Raw genomic sequence first — 15946 nt, forward strand, 5'->3', positions numbered from 1 at the left:
CTATGCTATGGGGCCATTTTAAACAGTGAAATCACCCACAAAAGCACAAACATGCAAAAAAAGAAATGTGGCACTATATATATTGTGGATTGGACACTTGTTTACAGTCTGGGAGCTGAAACAAGAAATCAGAACGTGGCCTTGTTTGATTTCAGCTGGGGACATGCATGTAGGAGGACTCAAATTTTTGGCTGCCCTGTCTATGTATATGAATGACCATGAAAGCACTGTGCATATTGATTCTGAGATTACACATAAATGTTAGTGAGTAAGCGAATCAGCAAATACAGGGTCTATGAATAATGAGGCTTGACCGTTTTCCTTTGTTTCAGAGGCAGACTCAAACTCTGGGGCTGGGACATGTGGAGGATGGGGTGGGAGTGGGGAGCAGGGTCAAGGAGAAGGGAATTAGATGGCAAAGAGCCCCCTGTCCATGCTGGTACCTCTGCTGGCACACCTGGGAAGGGAAGGGGAGGGGGAAGCAAGGCCAGCTGTGCACCAGCGTGCTTACAGATGAAGGAGGTGAGGCAGCTGTGGTGTCTCTGCTCCAGTGTGTCTCAACCATGTGGAGGCCTTTAGGGTCCATCTAAAAACAGACCTTCTGACTGTTACCTCATAAAAATTACTAAGTGATGTGATGTGCACCCTAGATCCCCATGTCCCATTGCTGGTCCTCACCTGAGTCCCTCCGACCACCCACTGGGGTAGACTTTGGGTGTGGGGTGGAGGATGGGGGTGAGCAAGGATGGGGTGAGGGTCAGGGATGGTGCAAAATGTGTGCTCTGCCTCTGCATGGTCCCGCCTTAGTGTCTTGCTTCCCAGGACGTGCCCATAGCGGGGTCAGGAGGAGACTGGGAGGGGCTGCAGTGGAGGGAGAGGGAGCCGCCCGTGCCCTGGTGTTCTGCTCCGGTCTGCCAAATTCCTGAGACTGACTTACATTTTCCGCAGGTTGGGCAACTTCTTGAAGATACCAGTGGCCTCTAGAACAGATATCTCATTGTCGTTCAGTCGGCTACATGGGAAGCAAGGAGATGAAGCGGTGGGTGAGCTGTGGATGGGGCACCTCCCCCATTGGTCCCCCATCCCCCCGTGGCTTCAGCTGAATTGCCACCTGGACCTCACTCAGTCCAGGTCAATAGCACCATAGAAACCCTCCGTGTACCCCATCAGCATGGGGGGCCCAGCAGCAAGAGGAGGGGTGTGAGAAGGGGCCAGAAAGGAGAGGAAGACCCTCTGCCGAAGGCGGATTCAACTTTTTGAACGCTCAGCACTTAACAGTCAAGTGCCAATGATTTGCCTTCATTTTGTAGGGGTACCAATGACCACTTAAACCCCCAGGGAGGTTTCCGCAGGTTCTTCCAACTCTCCAAGCCACTCAGGTCTTTCCTGACCACATCCCTCTGCTAAGGGCAGCTCAGGGACTCCACGCCCAACATTCACGTAAGCTCAGGGAGAGCAGGAGAGAGTCAAAGATAATAATAATAATAAATAAAGACCACCGTCATTTATGCAGGGCTTAGTCCATGCCAGGATTCAAGATAAAGTCTGTGCTCGCATCCTCTTACCTAATCTTTGTAACCCCCGTAGGAGGTAGGTATTAACACCTCTATTCTATAGCTCAGAATCTGATGCTTAGATCTGAGAAGGAACTTGCCCAACCTCAGGAAAACTGGAGACGACAGGAGTCAGGCCCAGATCCGTCACCCCTGCCCCCCACCCCATGCTGTAACTCTGAGCTCTGCCACTTCTGGATAAACCAACATGCCTCTCTATTAGCATGGATAACCAGAGGCTCCGATATACCTGATCGTTCTAGCTGTTTTTTCACTTTAGGACAATCATTTATGCGCTACCCATCTTTCCGGTTATGTTGTAAGCTTCCTCAGGGCTATGAGGAGTGGTCTGCTTAGTTCATCATGGAAAAGGGTGGGCCTGGCACAGTGCCTGGCTCGCAGCGAGTGTTCGGAAAATCTTTGTATCAATAGAATGAATGAGCTGTCTGTATTTGTGAGCAAGCTGTCCCCCACGGATGCCTGGGGGAGTCTGCCCTCGTCCTGGGACGCACGGGACACCAAGGAACACCCAGGTGACTGAGCTGGGAGGGGGCCACCTCTAGGAGCCCACACCCACCCTGGCTGGCTGAGGGAGACTGGGCGTGGGGACGTGCAGGGGCTCCCGCCTGGGCAGCACTCACAGGTCGGTGACGTATTCGGGGAGGTGGCTTGGGACACGGGCCAGCTTCTGGTTGGAGCAGTCCACGATGGTGCCCTCGCAGCGGCACCTGTCCGGGCACACGAGGTCCATGAAGCACTCGCTGCTGAACCTGCTGCGGTAATCCTCCGAGCCTGGGGGGCGCCAAAGAGGGGGCGTCAGTGGCAGCCGGTCCGGCATGGGGCGAGGTTGTGGGCACTGGAGATGGGGAGACACGGGGCGGGGGGATGGCCCAGTGACAGAGGCAGCATTGCCCTCATTTTTTGGCCACCTTGCTCTGCCTTCCCCGCACCCCAGCCTCCAGTCTGCTTGCTCTCCCTTTGGTCTTTGTCATTCATCACTTTCCATCTAATGCCACAAGCTCCGTGGGCTCTTAAGTTTCTGTGGGTCATGGACCTTTTTGAGGTCCCTGTACAGAATTTGGTCTACGATTTACGGGGGGTACTTAGTCCATGATGTCCATGATCCATGGGCCCTCTGAATATTCATGAAAGTCCAAATGAAGAGATTTTGATGGGGTTTTGATGGGAGCTACGCCAGGGGTGGGAATGAGGTCAGGGAAGAGGGTCATACACTGAGTTGTCTTCAGGGACAAAGCAGGTAATGAAACGATAAAGGGGGCCCAGCACATGGCCATCAATACCCTTGACACCCGGTTTCATGATTGGGAAGCAATCAGGAGGGTTGGGGTCCTGGGGAATTGAAGCCCACTGCCTTAACATTTGGGATTTTGGCTCAGGGTCGCCTGATACTTCTTTTAAAAAAATACTGGTGATGAATGCAAATGTAAAACACTGTAAAGACAAGTACAACTCTTGCGAGGGTTAGATGTACCTGCTGCCTTTGAGAGGAAGCTCTGTTTAACTACAGTGAAAAGCCAGTTCCAATGAGCTAAAGGGAGTTGGAGCTAAGATTAATGTTTGAAATCGAATTTTTCTGGAGGTTACGTACACAGTGATGGTAACAGGGCCAATGATGCGCCGTCCTGAGAGATGCCCCGAGGAGCTGCTTTAATGATCAGAAATGATCCCCTGGCACCTGGGCGAACCTCTGTGAGACCACAAACCTTGCCCGAAATAAAAGGGAAGCTCTGGTTCTCCTATCAGACACGAGCTAGTTGATGGGGGTCGGGTCTCTTTTATTTTCACCCTCAGCGGTTCCTCGGCACAATGCCGGGCACGAGAGCTCGGCTCACATCTGTCCAGTGCATAAATGGGGTGTCCTTAGCACATAAATTGTTCCATACATGCGTATTTCTGCAGTGTTGCAGAGAACGTGAAGGTCATTTGTTTGCCTGGCTAGTTGAGGTGGACCTTGGCCATCTTATGTGCATTAGGAGCAGAACGGGGCATCTGCAGTACAGAGGTTTTAGCAATAGAAGGCGTGGATTTGCCCAGGCTTTGCCACTTACTAGCCTCAATCTCTCCACGTGTAAAACGGGAATCACATACATTGCCCCTATCTCACAGGGGCTGTGAAGATTTGAGGAAGATCAAGGTGGTGGAGAGCCTCTGGAAAAGGGTCAAGAGTTGTACAGATGTTTGTGATTCAATTTTTGGGGGCACCTGGTGGAACACTTGGCATGTCAGAAGCCGTTAAAACATCGGCGTAGTGAGTGACGATAGCTGATGTGTACTGAGCGTGGATCACAAGCAGGGCACTGTTCTTTGAACTTCAAATGGGTGAGCCCATTAAACCTTCACAACACTCTGAGGCTATTATGACTCCATGTTATCGATGAGGAAACTGAGGCCTGCAGGTCACTCAGGACGTGGTAGAGAAACGAACCCAGGCAGGCTGCTGCCAGGGCCCATGTGACTAATACTTTGCTTTACTGCAGATGTGCTTTTGGACAAAACCTTAATCCCAGACCTAGGAATGATCATAAAGTCAAGTTGGTGGAGGTGAACTGAATGGCATTTTCCCTCAGTGGGCTGCAGGGAGACAGGAAGCAGATGTCTCCACTGCCCTCTTGGTTTCTCACTCCTCACGTTTTCTCCCCGTGGTAATGCCTGATTGGGGATGGACTCGGTGGGTCTCTGATTCTGAAGTGACATCATCCACCTAAAACAGAAGGTCAAGGCCTGGACCTGTCTCTTTCCCCCTTTGCTCCTTCCCCATTCCCCTCCTCCATCTCACTTTCCACCCGCAGGCTTGTGTGAGCAAAATCCAAGCAGGTATCCCAGGTGTTCTGGGCGGCTCCCTGGTCCAGTGCGTTATGCAAATTCCTTGCCCTTGGCTTGTCAGCATCCGTCCCACTGAATGACTCTGACCTGGGCTGTTTCCGGCCCCCCACCGCCGACGCATCAGCGTGCTGAGTCCTGGATGAATTTCATCGCGCAAACCCTGCTAGATAACAACCCTCTCTCATTCCCCACGGCGGTTCCCCACAGTGACGGTGTGAAGGGGCTTTTCGTACATATGCACGTATTTTTCCTTTGAGAAGGCGTCTAGGATGGGATCCTTGCAAAGCGGAGGAACCCTGAGTGATCAAAGCCAGAAAGACAGGAGGGAGCACAGTTTGCTCGCTAACACGATGAGCCTGAAGACGTGCACCGGCTGGGCTGCGGCTGGGGACAGCCGCCGATTAAATGCGTTTTCGTTTCAATCAAGGTGAGAGCGTCTGTAGTTAGCAGGAATCGCTCTCTGTAGTATACTTAGATTATAACTGGCCGACCTGTGCAATGGAGCCGCTGACCCAATTTAATGAAATGATTTTGCAATTAGATTCGATGGACTAATGTGTTCTTTCCAACATTTTTCCCCCTGCTGTTTTGGTTATTGCCCTGGTTTGTAATAACGAGGGGGTCGGAGTTTGGTATTTTATATGAGTGGGGCCAGAAATGTTAATACAGCGTACGTACAACACTGAAAGAGTGCGTTCCCCAGTCGGAGCCAGCCTGAGATGCCAGGCTCCATCACTTCATATTTCATTACCCAAACTACTCAGGGTTTCTCGGAGCCATTTGTTATGCCTAATGCTCATAACTACCCCAAAGTATTTTTAACTTTTCCAGAGCTTTAAAAGTCAATTTCAATCTCAATGCATATTTGTCACTGCCAGAAATACTTAGTAGGAGAGAAGTAACTGAAATAGGCCGTTGCGTCTTCTCTTTAGGGGAGTTCAGACAGGAGAGATCTCGGAGGATTTGAACAAGGGCCATAAAACTAGACGCCGGCTGAAATGGGTCTTGGGAGAGCTGATGTCACCTGGCATCTCCCCTGCTCCTGCCCCCGTAGCCCTCCTCCTCCTTGGTGGGCAGCTCAGAACGACGACACTTGGGACGTGAGCACAGAGAAACTTCAATAGACCAGGGGAGTGGAAATCCACAGCAATGCGGTTTTATTATGAATCCCTGCCCTGCCGCCACTTCCCAGGAGAGGATGTATGTAATGTTTGGATGGTCAGGGGCTTGGGGCAGGTGGGGAGTCAAAGCTCCCATCCTTTGGATGGACTTGGCTGCAGAGGCCAGCGCTGGGCCCAGGATGGCTGCTGTCACTAGCAGTCTGCATTTTGCATCATCCTCTGGGCAACCAGTTTGTTTAATGGAAGTCACATGCACGGTTATCAGAGCACCAAGGACCTGCCAACGCACGTGTCCAGAGTTCTCCTCTTCTACCTCCAATACCCCTAAGGTGGGCGGGATGAAAGAAGGAGGAAAGGAGCAGAAAGAGGAACTGCGGGGGGAGTAGGAGGCCTGCCGGGGCTCTTCAGCTTGAAAGGACAAGCAAAGGTTATAGGTCATGAATGGAATCAAGAGAACATTGCTAGGTTCACAGTTATCCACTCGTCGGCAAAGGCCAGGTGACCAGACACCAGTTGGCTGGAAAACACCAATTGTTTACCAGGAGTTTGGAGACTGGTTGGGCAGGCAGCTGTCCTAGTAAGTTCTCCCTGTCAGAGTCTAACATGAATGCAGCTATCTGCCTGGAAGCAGAGGGAAATGGCCATGGCCTGCAGCCGGTCACTGCCTGGTCACAGCCTGCTGCCGGAGGACCAGGGAGGCACCCGTGGAAGGGCACCCTGTGGACCCGCTCCCGAAGGCCTGGCCCTGGCACGGTGGCGGCAGTGCCGAGGAACTCAGAACGCCCCCTCTGTTCAGAGGGAAAGAAAATTTCTCTAGGCCCGAGGACTTGTTCTGTACCAAATGGGTCTTGGTATATTCATGCTGGAGGGGAGGAGCCATGTAAACAGGGATGCTTGCTCAAGTCTTTTCCTATTAACAGAAGGAAGTTTGAAAGGGAGTGTTATTTTTTTCAACTCCCTATCGAGTCAAGTCAAGGTCTTTCTGATTTCATAACTCAAGGCCAGGGGCCTGTCCGCAGCTGGGAAAGCTGAGGAGTACAGTCGTAAAGGGCAGCCATGCTGGAGTCCAGTGACCCTGGGCAAGTTAGCTGGCCTCTCTGAGCCTCGATGTTCTCATCTGCAGAATGGGACTTATAGGGTTGTTGTGAAAATTAAACAAGGTAATGATGTAAACTAGCTCAGCACCCGGTCTATAGTAAGCACGTGAGAAAAGAATTCAGAGAGGTAAACAGGACTTTCCATTCCTCAGCAATGGCTGGGGCCCTGGCTCTGAGGGGTAACCCGAGAGAGAGGAGACAGTGAGAGTCACACATCGCCATGGAAGCCCAGAGCCCGGCTCCTGGCTCAAGCCAGGGCCCTCTCTCACATGGGACAGCACACACATTCCACGGCATGAACCAACAGCACAATCTTCCGGTGACACTGGGTCTAGGATTTATCAAGAAATAAGCAGCACGGGAGGTGCCGAGACGCCCCTCTCTTTATTATCAGAGGCAGTGGGCTTCCGCACAGACCCCACACGGCACGGAGCTAGCACCGCTGAGGAGCCCAGCACTTTCGCCTCATGTTAGCTGTGCTTGGAAGGTCAAGGAGACAGCTTGGACTTTAGGCTGCACGGGGACCAAAGTACTTGTGAGGAGAGGGGGTCAGTTCCAGAAGGAGCCTCCGGTTACATCCAGTGTCTCAGACTCATGGCAGTTTCATCATTCTCATGCTCACATTAAGTCCTAATGCTTCCAATAAAGACGGTAGGTGGAGGGTGGGTACCAGCAGTGTGAGCTTTGCGTTAACTGCCACGTGGGAAAATGACCTTGGGCTGGGACTCTTCCATGAAACAAAGGGCATACGCCTTGGGCATACGTGCTCTCTTCAAGAAGAAAAACAGTGGTGTCTGAGCTAGACCTAGCTACTTTACCACTTGGCTGGCATCCAGACTAGATTTGGGGGATGGCAACTCCATCTGGGATAGAGACGTGGACGCAGATCTCAGCTTGTCCCCCGTACGCTGCCCCATCCCTATTTCAGCCCAGATCTGCTACCTGGAGTTGGAGGTGCTCTGTGAATCCTTCGAGACTCCCCCCCCGCCCCCCCACCCTTCGTGAGGCTGGACCGAGAGAGGCGGGCCTGGCGGGTGGTGGGCTGCGGTGCTCCAGGGCAGAGAAGAGGTGTCCAGCGGTGGCGGGCCATGCTGCAGGAGAGCGCGGTGCTTTCCGCGGTGCTTGACAGAACCATGTTCCGTTTCCATCGTTCCACCACATGGTTAGATCAAGCACAAAGGAAAGCCCCGCGGCGACTGGTCAGAGTCAAGGTCAGGAAGCAGCGTCAGAGAGAGGACAGGAGCGCTCAGAGGAAGCAGCGTGGAGAAGCGGAAGCCGGAGCAGGCCCCCACTGAGCGTGATTAGTACCGAGAGCGGGGTTCCACAGGAACACGTCCGGAGACGGGAGACCTACCGCCCTTCACACCCCGCCCCCGGGGAGACACAGGAGGAAGGGAGAAGAACGGGTGGGAGGCCACTGGACATCCCTACTCAGGAGTATCAGGGTAGAACAGATCCTTCCCAAGGGGAATTATGACCACAAATGTCTGGGATCGTTTCGCAGGCCTGAACTGAGCCTCTGAACCCCATTCAATCACACCGTTAGATGTGCCAAGACGTCCAACTTAGCAGAAGCATCTTCTGCATTCTCTGCTGCCTAGGGCCCATCCCATAGCAGAGTGGTTCCAGGACAGGCTGTTCCCCCGGCGCCTTCAGTAAAGAGACAGGTCATGGTTCCTAGGGGTCTAGCAAAGCTGCAATGCTCTTCTTTAGAAAAAGTCCCTCTGATGCCTCCTCAGTATCCTTCAAGGCCCCCAGAAACCCCTGGCTGACAGATGTTCCTCACAGATCAATCAAGGTATAGTAGAGAAGGGCTGTGACATTGAGAGAAAATCCATGTTCCTAGCAGGGAGAAAGCTGGGGAAGCCCCAGGGCCCTGGGTTTGGGACTGAGAAACCCACAGTCACAATGATCGTGACAAGGAGGTTCTTTCAAACAAAGAAAAGCAAAGAAAGTGGAAGATACCGGGTTCTAGGGTCCTTCCTGACTTCCGCCATGACTGTAAATCATGGAGCGGGCTGGGGAGACCAACAACCGGTTGTTCTTGATGCCATGGGTCCAGGGAGGGTGCCCAGCCTTTACACCCTTATCTGCAAAAGGTCAGCGGCCGTTTTTATGAATTTCCACCCAAGCCATGAAGAGATGTGTGCATCTTGAAGAGACCAGAGTCAGGGCATCTTGAAGAGACCAGACTGGGACCCTCACTGCCCTGCCCTCTGACAGGAGCGACGGGGTCCCCGTTCCTCCACAGTGTGTTTTTGGGGCAAGGTGGTGACAGCATATCGACGTGTATAGGTTATCTGTGACGACTGACTGGTTAGTCCAAGTCACTCCACAGCTCCGGATCTGGCTCCACCTCTTGCTAAGCCCTCCCATCCGACCAGCTAGAGCTGGCCACTATAATTTAGACTCCACTCTGCTTTGAGCGCCTCCGGACAGGCAGGGCTCTGCGAAGACTCTGGTTTGGGGATTTTGTATTCAAGTTGGATCAGGTCCTCAGCACCAGTGCAGGGAAAATCCAGCCCTTTCATGCCCCTGTCCCCAAGCTTTAAAATTCCCCTCCTTCTGTTTGGTTTCCTTCAACAGAAAGAAATGGAGGGGGCCAGGAGAAAGTTATCAAGAAACTTCTCAGTATATCAGAAGTCCTGGGTTACACATCTTGTCCTGAAAATACCACTCTATAATCTTAGATAAGACTTCCTGCTGTGTGAACCTCATTTTCTTCCTCTCTAGCATGGACTGGGTAATCTCTGGGGGCTCTAAAGTTTTGTGATTCCCTGAGAGGTGTCTTACTCTTTGCCATCTTTGTACAGATGAGGACAGGGGTTACACCGCTCTGTACTCTTCGCCACTCGTTTCTTCTTGCCAACTGGATCTCCACACACACAGTGGGGGAGGCATGACGGAAGGCAGACAGCATTTTGCAACCGCCGAGGGCTCCCCCGAGGACGGGCTTGGGGTCTCAGGCAGCCAGATGGTGCCTTCTGAGGAGGCCTTAATCTGATGGTCAGATTACCCCAGCCGGCAGCATTCACCTCTAACCCGATCTTGCTGCCCAGGGCAGCGGATACAGCTGATAGAGGCAGACACAGTGCAGCTGGGAAGCCAGATGCCCAGCCTAAGGAGGAGCTCTATGCGTTGCAAGAGCAGCCCTCAAATTGGCTCCTAATTACATCAGCTGTCTTTGCAATGGGAGTGCTTTTAGGGGAAAGTAAAAAGCAGACTTATTATCTGTCAAATCCAGTACGTGTCACCTGCCCCTCCTTCTTTCTTCTTGAGCTTCCTGGAAACACAGAGCTATAGAGATAGGGCTTCTGCAACCCTCAATGCTAAGCAGGTCTGGGCCCCAGTGCCTCTCAAAGCCAAGGCCTTTGGAATGCACCAGTAGCTAGCTCTCTTGACCTCTCTTGTCTGTAGCTACATAAAATAAGAGCATATAGAATGTTATATGTTAGGATCATCACAGCTCTAACTTTCTCTACCTTTATAGGAATAATCTTTCTGTTTAGTATTGATGTATAAAAATTTTTTTAGAGAGGGTCAGTCAAGAAACCCTGTCCCTTTTCCTTATTTGTGTCTTTTTAAAATGTCAGGAAAATCATTCCTACCCCACATAGGAAAAGAAGCCAGGGTTCCTCCAGTGCAAAGATAGGTAGGTAGTGGCAGATCTAGAGCTAGAGCTAAGCTCTACTGTTTCTAGGTCTACTGGCTGTTTTCCTCTTTCTCCTACTTACTTCTGTCGGTACCCCATCCCCAAACCCAGCCTACCGTCATTCCGAGGCAATGGCTGATCCCTGGGCTGATTCCATCCCCACCCTATGCCCCAGGGCCTTGGCATCAGTCGGGATCTAGAGATCATGATGGGACCACCCCACCACCAGCCTCCAGACTGAGGGATCAGGGTTGGCAGACGGCACCCTGCCCTCCTCGGCCTCTTATCACCCCTCTTCTTGGGCACAACTGCTGTTAGAGGTCATTAACTCAGCCCCAGCCAGACATGGGTAGGAAGAGAGGAGGCAGAAGGAACAAGAGGTGTAAGTCATGAGGAAAGGGCCCCGGGGACAAGATGGTTGTGCCTCAGGGCACAGCTCTGGGCTGGGAGAGCATTTTCCTCCCTGAGATGCTGCGGCCCCAAGAGGGAACTTAAGGAAAGAGTTCAGGGCCTGAGGTTGGGGGCGGGGCCATGAGGCTGGGGAAGGAAGTCATCCAAGCAGCTGGACCTCCTTCCCCAATGGCCCTTCTCTCCTACATGCCGCGTGGTGTTGAGGAGTGAGCCAGACCTGGGGTCCGAGCCTGCCTTTACCGTTTGCTTGCTGTGACCATGGGGTGCCCCCTCACCTCTGAGCCCTCAGCTCCCTCTGCTGCAGCAAGGGGACCTCACCTGCTCGTCTCACAGGACTATTGGAAAAACCGAGTCAAACTAGAAGCCCTGAGCACAGTGCTCATCGGCGGCAAGGAGCTGCTCTCGTAACTGACATTGTTATTCTGGGGAAGGCAAATTGAGATCAATGTCTCAGACTGCCGCAAAGTCCCCGGGGTCCCTCCAAGCCCTCTCAAGGTATTTGCTTCCGGTGAAAAAAATAAAACAGCTCAGGCTGATCATTCTGGAGGCATGGACTGAAGAATCTGACTTTGAGGTCAAGAACAACGTGAAAGAAGCGGAGGTCTGCCTGCCGGTCTTCTCCCGGCGACTAGGGCCGACACTAGCCTTCTCCCCAGGAAAACCCACCTACACAAGATGCTCCGGGCAGGGAGAGAAGAACAGTTCCTGCTGACACACAGATTGTGAGGGTTGGCTTCACCCCATCTCACTACATCATACTATCAACGTCTCACCATTCGGAGCACAAAGCAGCTTGGTGATTTTTTTCCAGTAGCAAACAACACAAACGATAGTCATTTTTAACTGCCTGTTCGTCCAGTTCTTGCGTCATGGAGAGCAAGTTCTCTTTCCAAGATGAGCTGAGAATTCCCCCGCCATTCACCAAGCCCCCTCCCCATTTCATTTCTGGGTGCGGTAGGGAGGAAGGTTTCTGGAGAGAGCTTGGGAACTAGAGAGCAAGGCTTTGCTTTCTTTCTGAGCAACACTCTTTGCTGTTCTCTCCATGATCAGAAGGCACCCATCTGGGGTGGAGGAGAGAGCAAAAACGTCTGTGAAACCTAGAATACACTGTGGTCCAAGGGCTGTACCGAAGGTGGCCACAGAGGGGGAGAGGAGGCCCCCAAGGCTCCATGCTTCCTGCAGCCTGGCCTGGGGTATATTTATTTCTCTATCTGCCACTTGGGGAGCGTGATTTGGAAACTAACGATACAAAATAAATCAATCACGGCCTCTCAAGATAGCATGTGTCCAGGCTGCCTCATCCCCTCATTTCCACCTAGCTCGGGAGCTGTGCTGCTGCCTGGGTTCTGTCTCTCCCCAAATCACCCGCCTTCCTCCCCACAATGCTTTTATTGTGTGTGCGTGTTTTATTTTAAATCCATAAGCTAATTGGTTTTCTGCAGGGCTAACTGAATTTCCCCAATTTAATTTGCAAAGATGATCCCCAGGAGCCGTTACAGCGCGCGCTGTCCTCCAGATTGGATTACTGGCCTCTCCGGGGCTGCTGCACTCGGAGTCGGAAGGTGGGGCCCTGCCCCATAAGCTGATTACCTGAGCAGCGGAACTTCTTGCTCTTGATCTGGCCGATGCGCTTGTTGGCCAGCCGGCGCGGGCTGCTGCAGCGGGCCCCGCTGGTCTCGATGGGGTTGTCCTGGAGGTAGTCGGCCAGCCACTTCAAGTGGCAGTCGCACACAAATGGGTTTTGGGCTAAGTGGCTGCGAGAGGGACGGGAGTTAATCAGATGGGACCCCTGGTGCCACGTTCCGCCACCCCCCTGCCTGGTGCTAGGCTCTGGTGCCAGGCTCCCTCCTTCATCGCCCCAGAAGGCCTCGGGGGGAGGTGCTCTCAGACAAGACCCGGAGAGGGGCCCTGAGGTCTGCTGTCTGCAAAAGACAGTCACGGGGGCAGCCGGCATCCCGCCTGGGGAATCAGCCTTCCTTACTCTCCCCACCCGGGTCAGGACCCACCCCTGATCGTCTCCAGTCTCACCCACGCCAGTTTTGAAGGGCAATGAAAGTTGCAGGCTTAGGGTTTATGCTGAGAGCAGACTGAATTTTATTTCTCCAAGCTCAGGAACACCCGGTGCCTAAAGCAGCTGGCATGGTGTCGGGCACAGGGTGGGTGTTCCATTTATAGTAGCGGGTTTTGTTCTGACCATCCTCAGCATCACAAGGGCAACAACACCATGGGCCTGGCTTCCCCCGGCTCAGTGAGAAAACTGGCCAAAGCACCACACTCAGCGCTCAGCACGTGGTCGGGGTTCAATGTGTAGCAGCTGCTCTTACCCTTTATTGGCTCCCGTCTCTGGCTACAGGGGCAGTAAGTGCCAGATGACTCAGGAGGGCTCCAGAAGCCCCCAGGCTCATGGTCAGGCCCGGGGCTGGAGCTAGGGTCTAAGCTTAGGGGTGGAGCCATCCAAAACACGGGCTGAGATCTGCACTCAGGTGTCATCTCTCTAACGGAACTACTTATGAACGTCTACTACTACTTATGAACTTAAGAACGTCTGCAGTGCTTGGGAGTGAGGAACTGTTCCCTAACGAGGGTGTTGAAATACTCCCGTGTTCTGGTACAGTGTGCCTGGACCAGAGGCTTGGTTTTGTGGGTGTTGCTGGGCAGGAACGGGATAGCAGCAGAGATGGAGCCTGCTCAGAATAAAAGAGCAGGTGAGCAGCCGCTCGGCCTGGCTTCAAATCCTGCTTCTTCCTAGCTGTGCAACCTTGAATAAGTTACTTAACTTCTCTGTGCCTCTGGTTTCCTCACATAGAAATGGGGGATCACAAAAGCACCTACCTCCTAGGGCTGTTGTGAGGCTTAACTGTTTAGATACAGGGAAATCACCCAGTGGGGCGCGGAGCACGGTGCGAGTGATTAGTACAGGTGAGCTAGCCCTATTATGATTTTAAAAAAAATTGCTTTTTCTTGGGCAAGCCATGCAGCATGTGGAAATGGTAGTTCCCAGACCAGGGATCAAACCCACGCCCCCTGCATTAAAAGCGCAGATCCTTAACCACTGGACCGCCAGGGAGGTCCCAAGCTAGTGCTATTATTAATATCCCGTTCTCGCTGCGGGCTCCAGGATTCCTCCTGGACGTGCTCACTCTGCCTTCATTTTGAGTGTTTTCTGCGACTACGTGTTTGGGGTTGCCGGCTGCCTGGGCATGCGCTGGCACTCGAGGGGGCATACTCACAGCGTCTGGATGGCCTGCAGAGGGGCAAAGAGCCCCTTGCTGATGGTCTGAAGCTTGTTGTCGTACAGGGAGAGCAGGTTGAGGTTCTGCAGGTCCTGAAACGTGTTCACCCGCAGGCAGTTGATCTTGTTGGCATTGAGGAGCCTGCGGGCAGGAGAGAGGCTGGTGACTCACTAATCCTCGTGATGACCCGCAGTGCTCTCCTTACAGCAGGGGCTCCGGCCCTCAGCAGAGAAAGAGAGGGACTTGCATGCCTGTGGCCACCGAACCTCCGGACATGTCCGGGCACTCCTTCACCCGGTCACCACGGATGCTGTGTCGCACACCGATCACTTGGAGACTTGCCCTGCACCCGTGCTCTCGGAGGGAGACCCGAAATGCCACCCTGTGTGCTCCACTTTCTGCTTTAGCATGCAGAGCTTCCAGGACTCAAAAAAAAAAAAAAATCATTTGGCACAATTATTTGGATGCTTTAGCTGATTGACTAAGGGTAATTTTGATTCAGAAAATTCCTTAGAGTTCTTTTGGATCACTGATCCCGTTGGAAAACTGATGAAAGTTATAGGTCATCGTCCCAGAAAAAATACAGCCATGGGTAGGCATGTGTGCACACACATACACATCCTTTCTCTCTCTCACACACACAGAAACACAAACACACACATGGATGGAGTCCCGCGTGATTCCGCAAATACACCACGCATGTTCTGAACACGCTCTTTATCCCTTTCATAACGTGATTCCTTCTCCTCCTCTGTATCTGAGCCCAAACGTCAGCTCCTCAGAGAGGCCTGCCCTGACCCCCTCATCTCCAGTACGACCCCTACTATTGTCTCTCATAGCCCCCTATTTATTTCCTTCGTAGCATTTCTCTCAATTCATGGTTAGAGGATATTTGTTTGTTTTCTTGTTTATCATTTGCCTCCCACCCAAGACGGTAAGTTCTATGATGGTACAAATGACATTATTTTATTCCTCCCTTTATTCCTAGTGCTTAGCACAAGCATTTATTAAGAAATACACTCAACTCCATGTGCAAATCCAGGGGGTCACTCTCCTCTAAGGTGACACCTATCCCCCAGGGTCAGCCTTCCTATCCACGAGGGACCCCGTTCTGCTATGGTTTTAGTTCTTCAGACCCGCCCCGGCCAACCAAAACCAAAAAAAGAAAAAAAAAGGCATAAAAGGAAGCTGAGTTTCTGGTGAAATGCTGGTCCATCCTAGGTGATGGAAGTGTTTTCCAGAATGGGGCTGGCAAGGCAAGCACTTTGGGTCCTACAAATGTCCTTTATGATCGTAGACTGACTAGCTGTGCCCTTGAACCTCATGTAAAATCATTGCTCACCCACTCTTGAAAGCAAGTGAGGGGGTTAATAAACTAACCCGCAAAAAGCTGGAATTTTTAAAATTTCTCTTTTCAACGCTGGCTCAGAGCTTCCGTCACGGGGAGGGACCCATGGGATGCATCATGGCTGGCTTGCCTCTGGAGGCTCTTGATGCCAGGGTCCAGGGGATTGGAGCTGGTAACGGAGGGGCTGCCATGGGAGCTCAATGACCCATGCCCCCACTCCCTTGCTGCAGGCCCGTCCTGTGAGGCAGGCAGCTGTGGCAGTGACAAGAGGAAGAAGAACTGACGTTTAATCTGGCTAATAACGGTCAGGGTCCCAAGGGTTCACACAGATGTCCTCCTGCCTCCCAGTGGCAAAAAAAACTCACGTTGCTAGAATACATTTCCTGTTTTCCAGCGTGCTTTCCTGACAGCCTTTTACTCTCACAGTAACCCGGGCAGATGGGCAGAGCCAGCCTTGCACGTTACAGTTGAGGAAACTGAGGCTGAGAGATTGGTGGGCTTGTTCCAGGTTACACGTTTCCAAGGCGCATGCTGGATGCAGTTATGGTACTCTAGGTCTCTGGAGGGTTTAGTTGCTTCTTTTTGAATGCCTCATCTACCCCACCCATCTGTCTATCCCCTCTGTAGCAATTTCCCCCAAGAATCTACTGTGCTTTGTATATTAAATTTTAGTCAAAATCACTCTCT

At 52.3% G+C, this 15946-nt stretch overlaps 1 protein-coding gene across 4 annotated transcripts in view; it reads right to left on the bottom strand.

Moving 5' to 3' along the window:
• SLIT3 (slit guidance ligand 3) overlaps nt 1-15946 on the bottom strand; it is a 609805-nt gene that overhangs the window by 87020 nt on the left and 506839 nt on the right. For all 4 annotated transcript variants that reach the window (XM_073802786.1, XM_073802783.1, XM_033853549.2 and 1 more), the window contains 4 exons: nt 13909-14052; nt 12269-12432; nt 2195-2345; nt 938-1012 (listed from right to left, as the gene is read on the bottom strand). In XM_073802786.1, coding sequence (XP_073658887.1) covers nt 938-1012; nt 2195-2345; nt 12269-12432; nt 13909-14052 — 534 coding nt within the window. The remainder of the gene's footprint in view (nt 1-937; nt 1013-2194; nt 2346-12268; nt 12433-13908; nt 14053-15946) is intronic.

The sequence above is a fragment of the Tursiops truncatus genome, chromosome 3 (assembly GCF_011762595.2).
Source record: "Tursiops truncatus isolate mTurTru1 chromosome 3, mTurTru1.mat.Y, whole genome shotgun sequence".
Classification (NCBI taxonomy): domain Eukaryota; kingdom Metazoa; phylum Chordata; class Mammalia; order Artiodactyla; family Delphinidae; genus Tursiops; species Tursiops truncatus.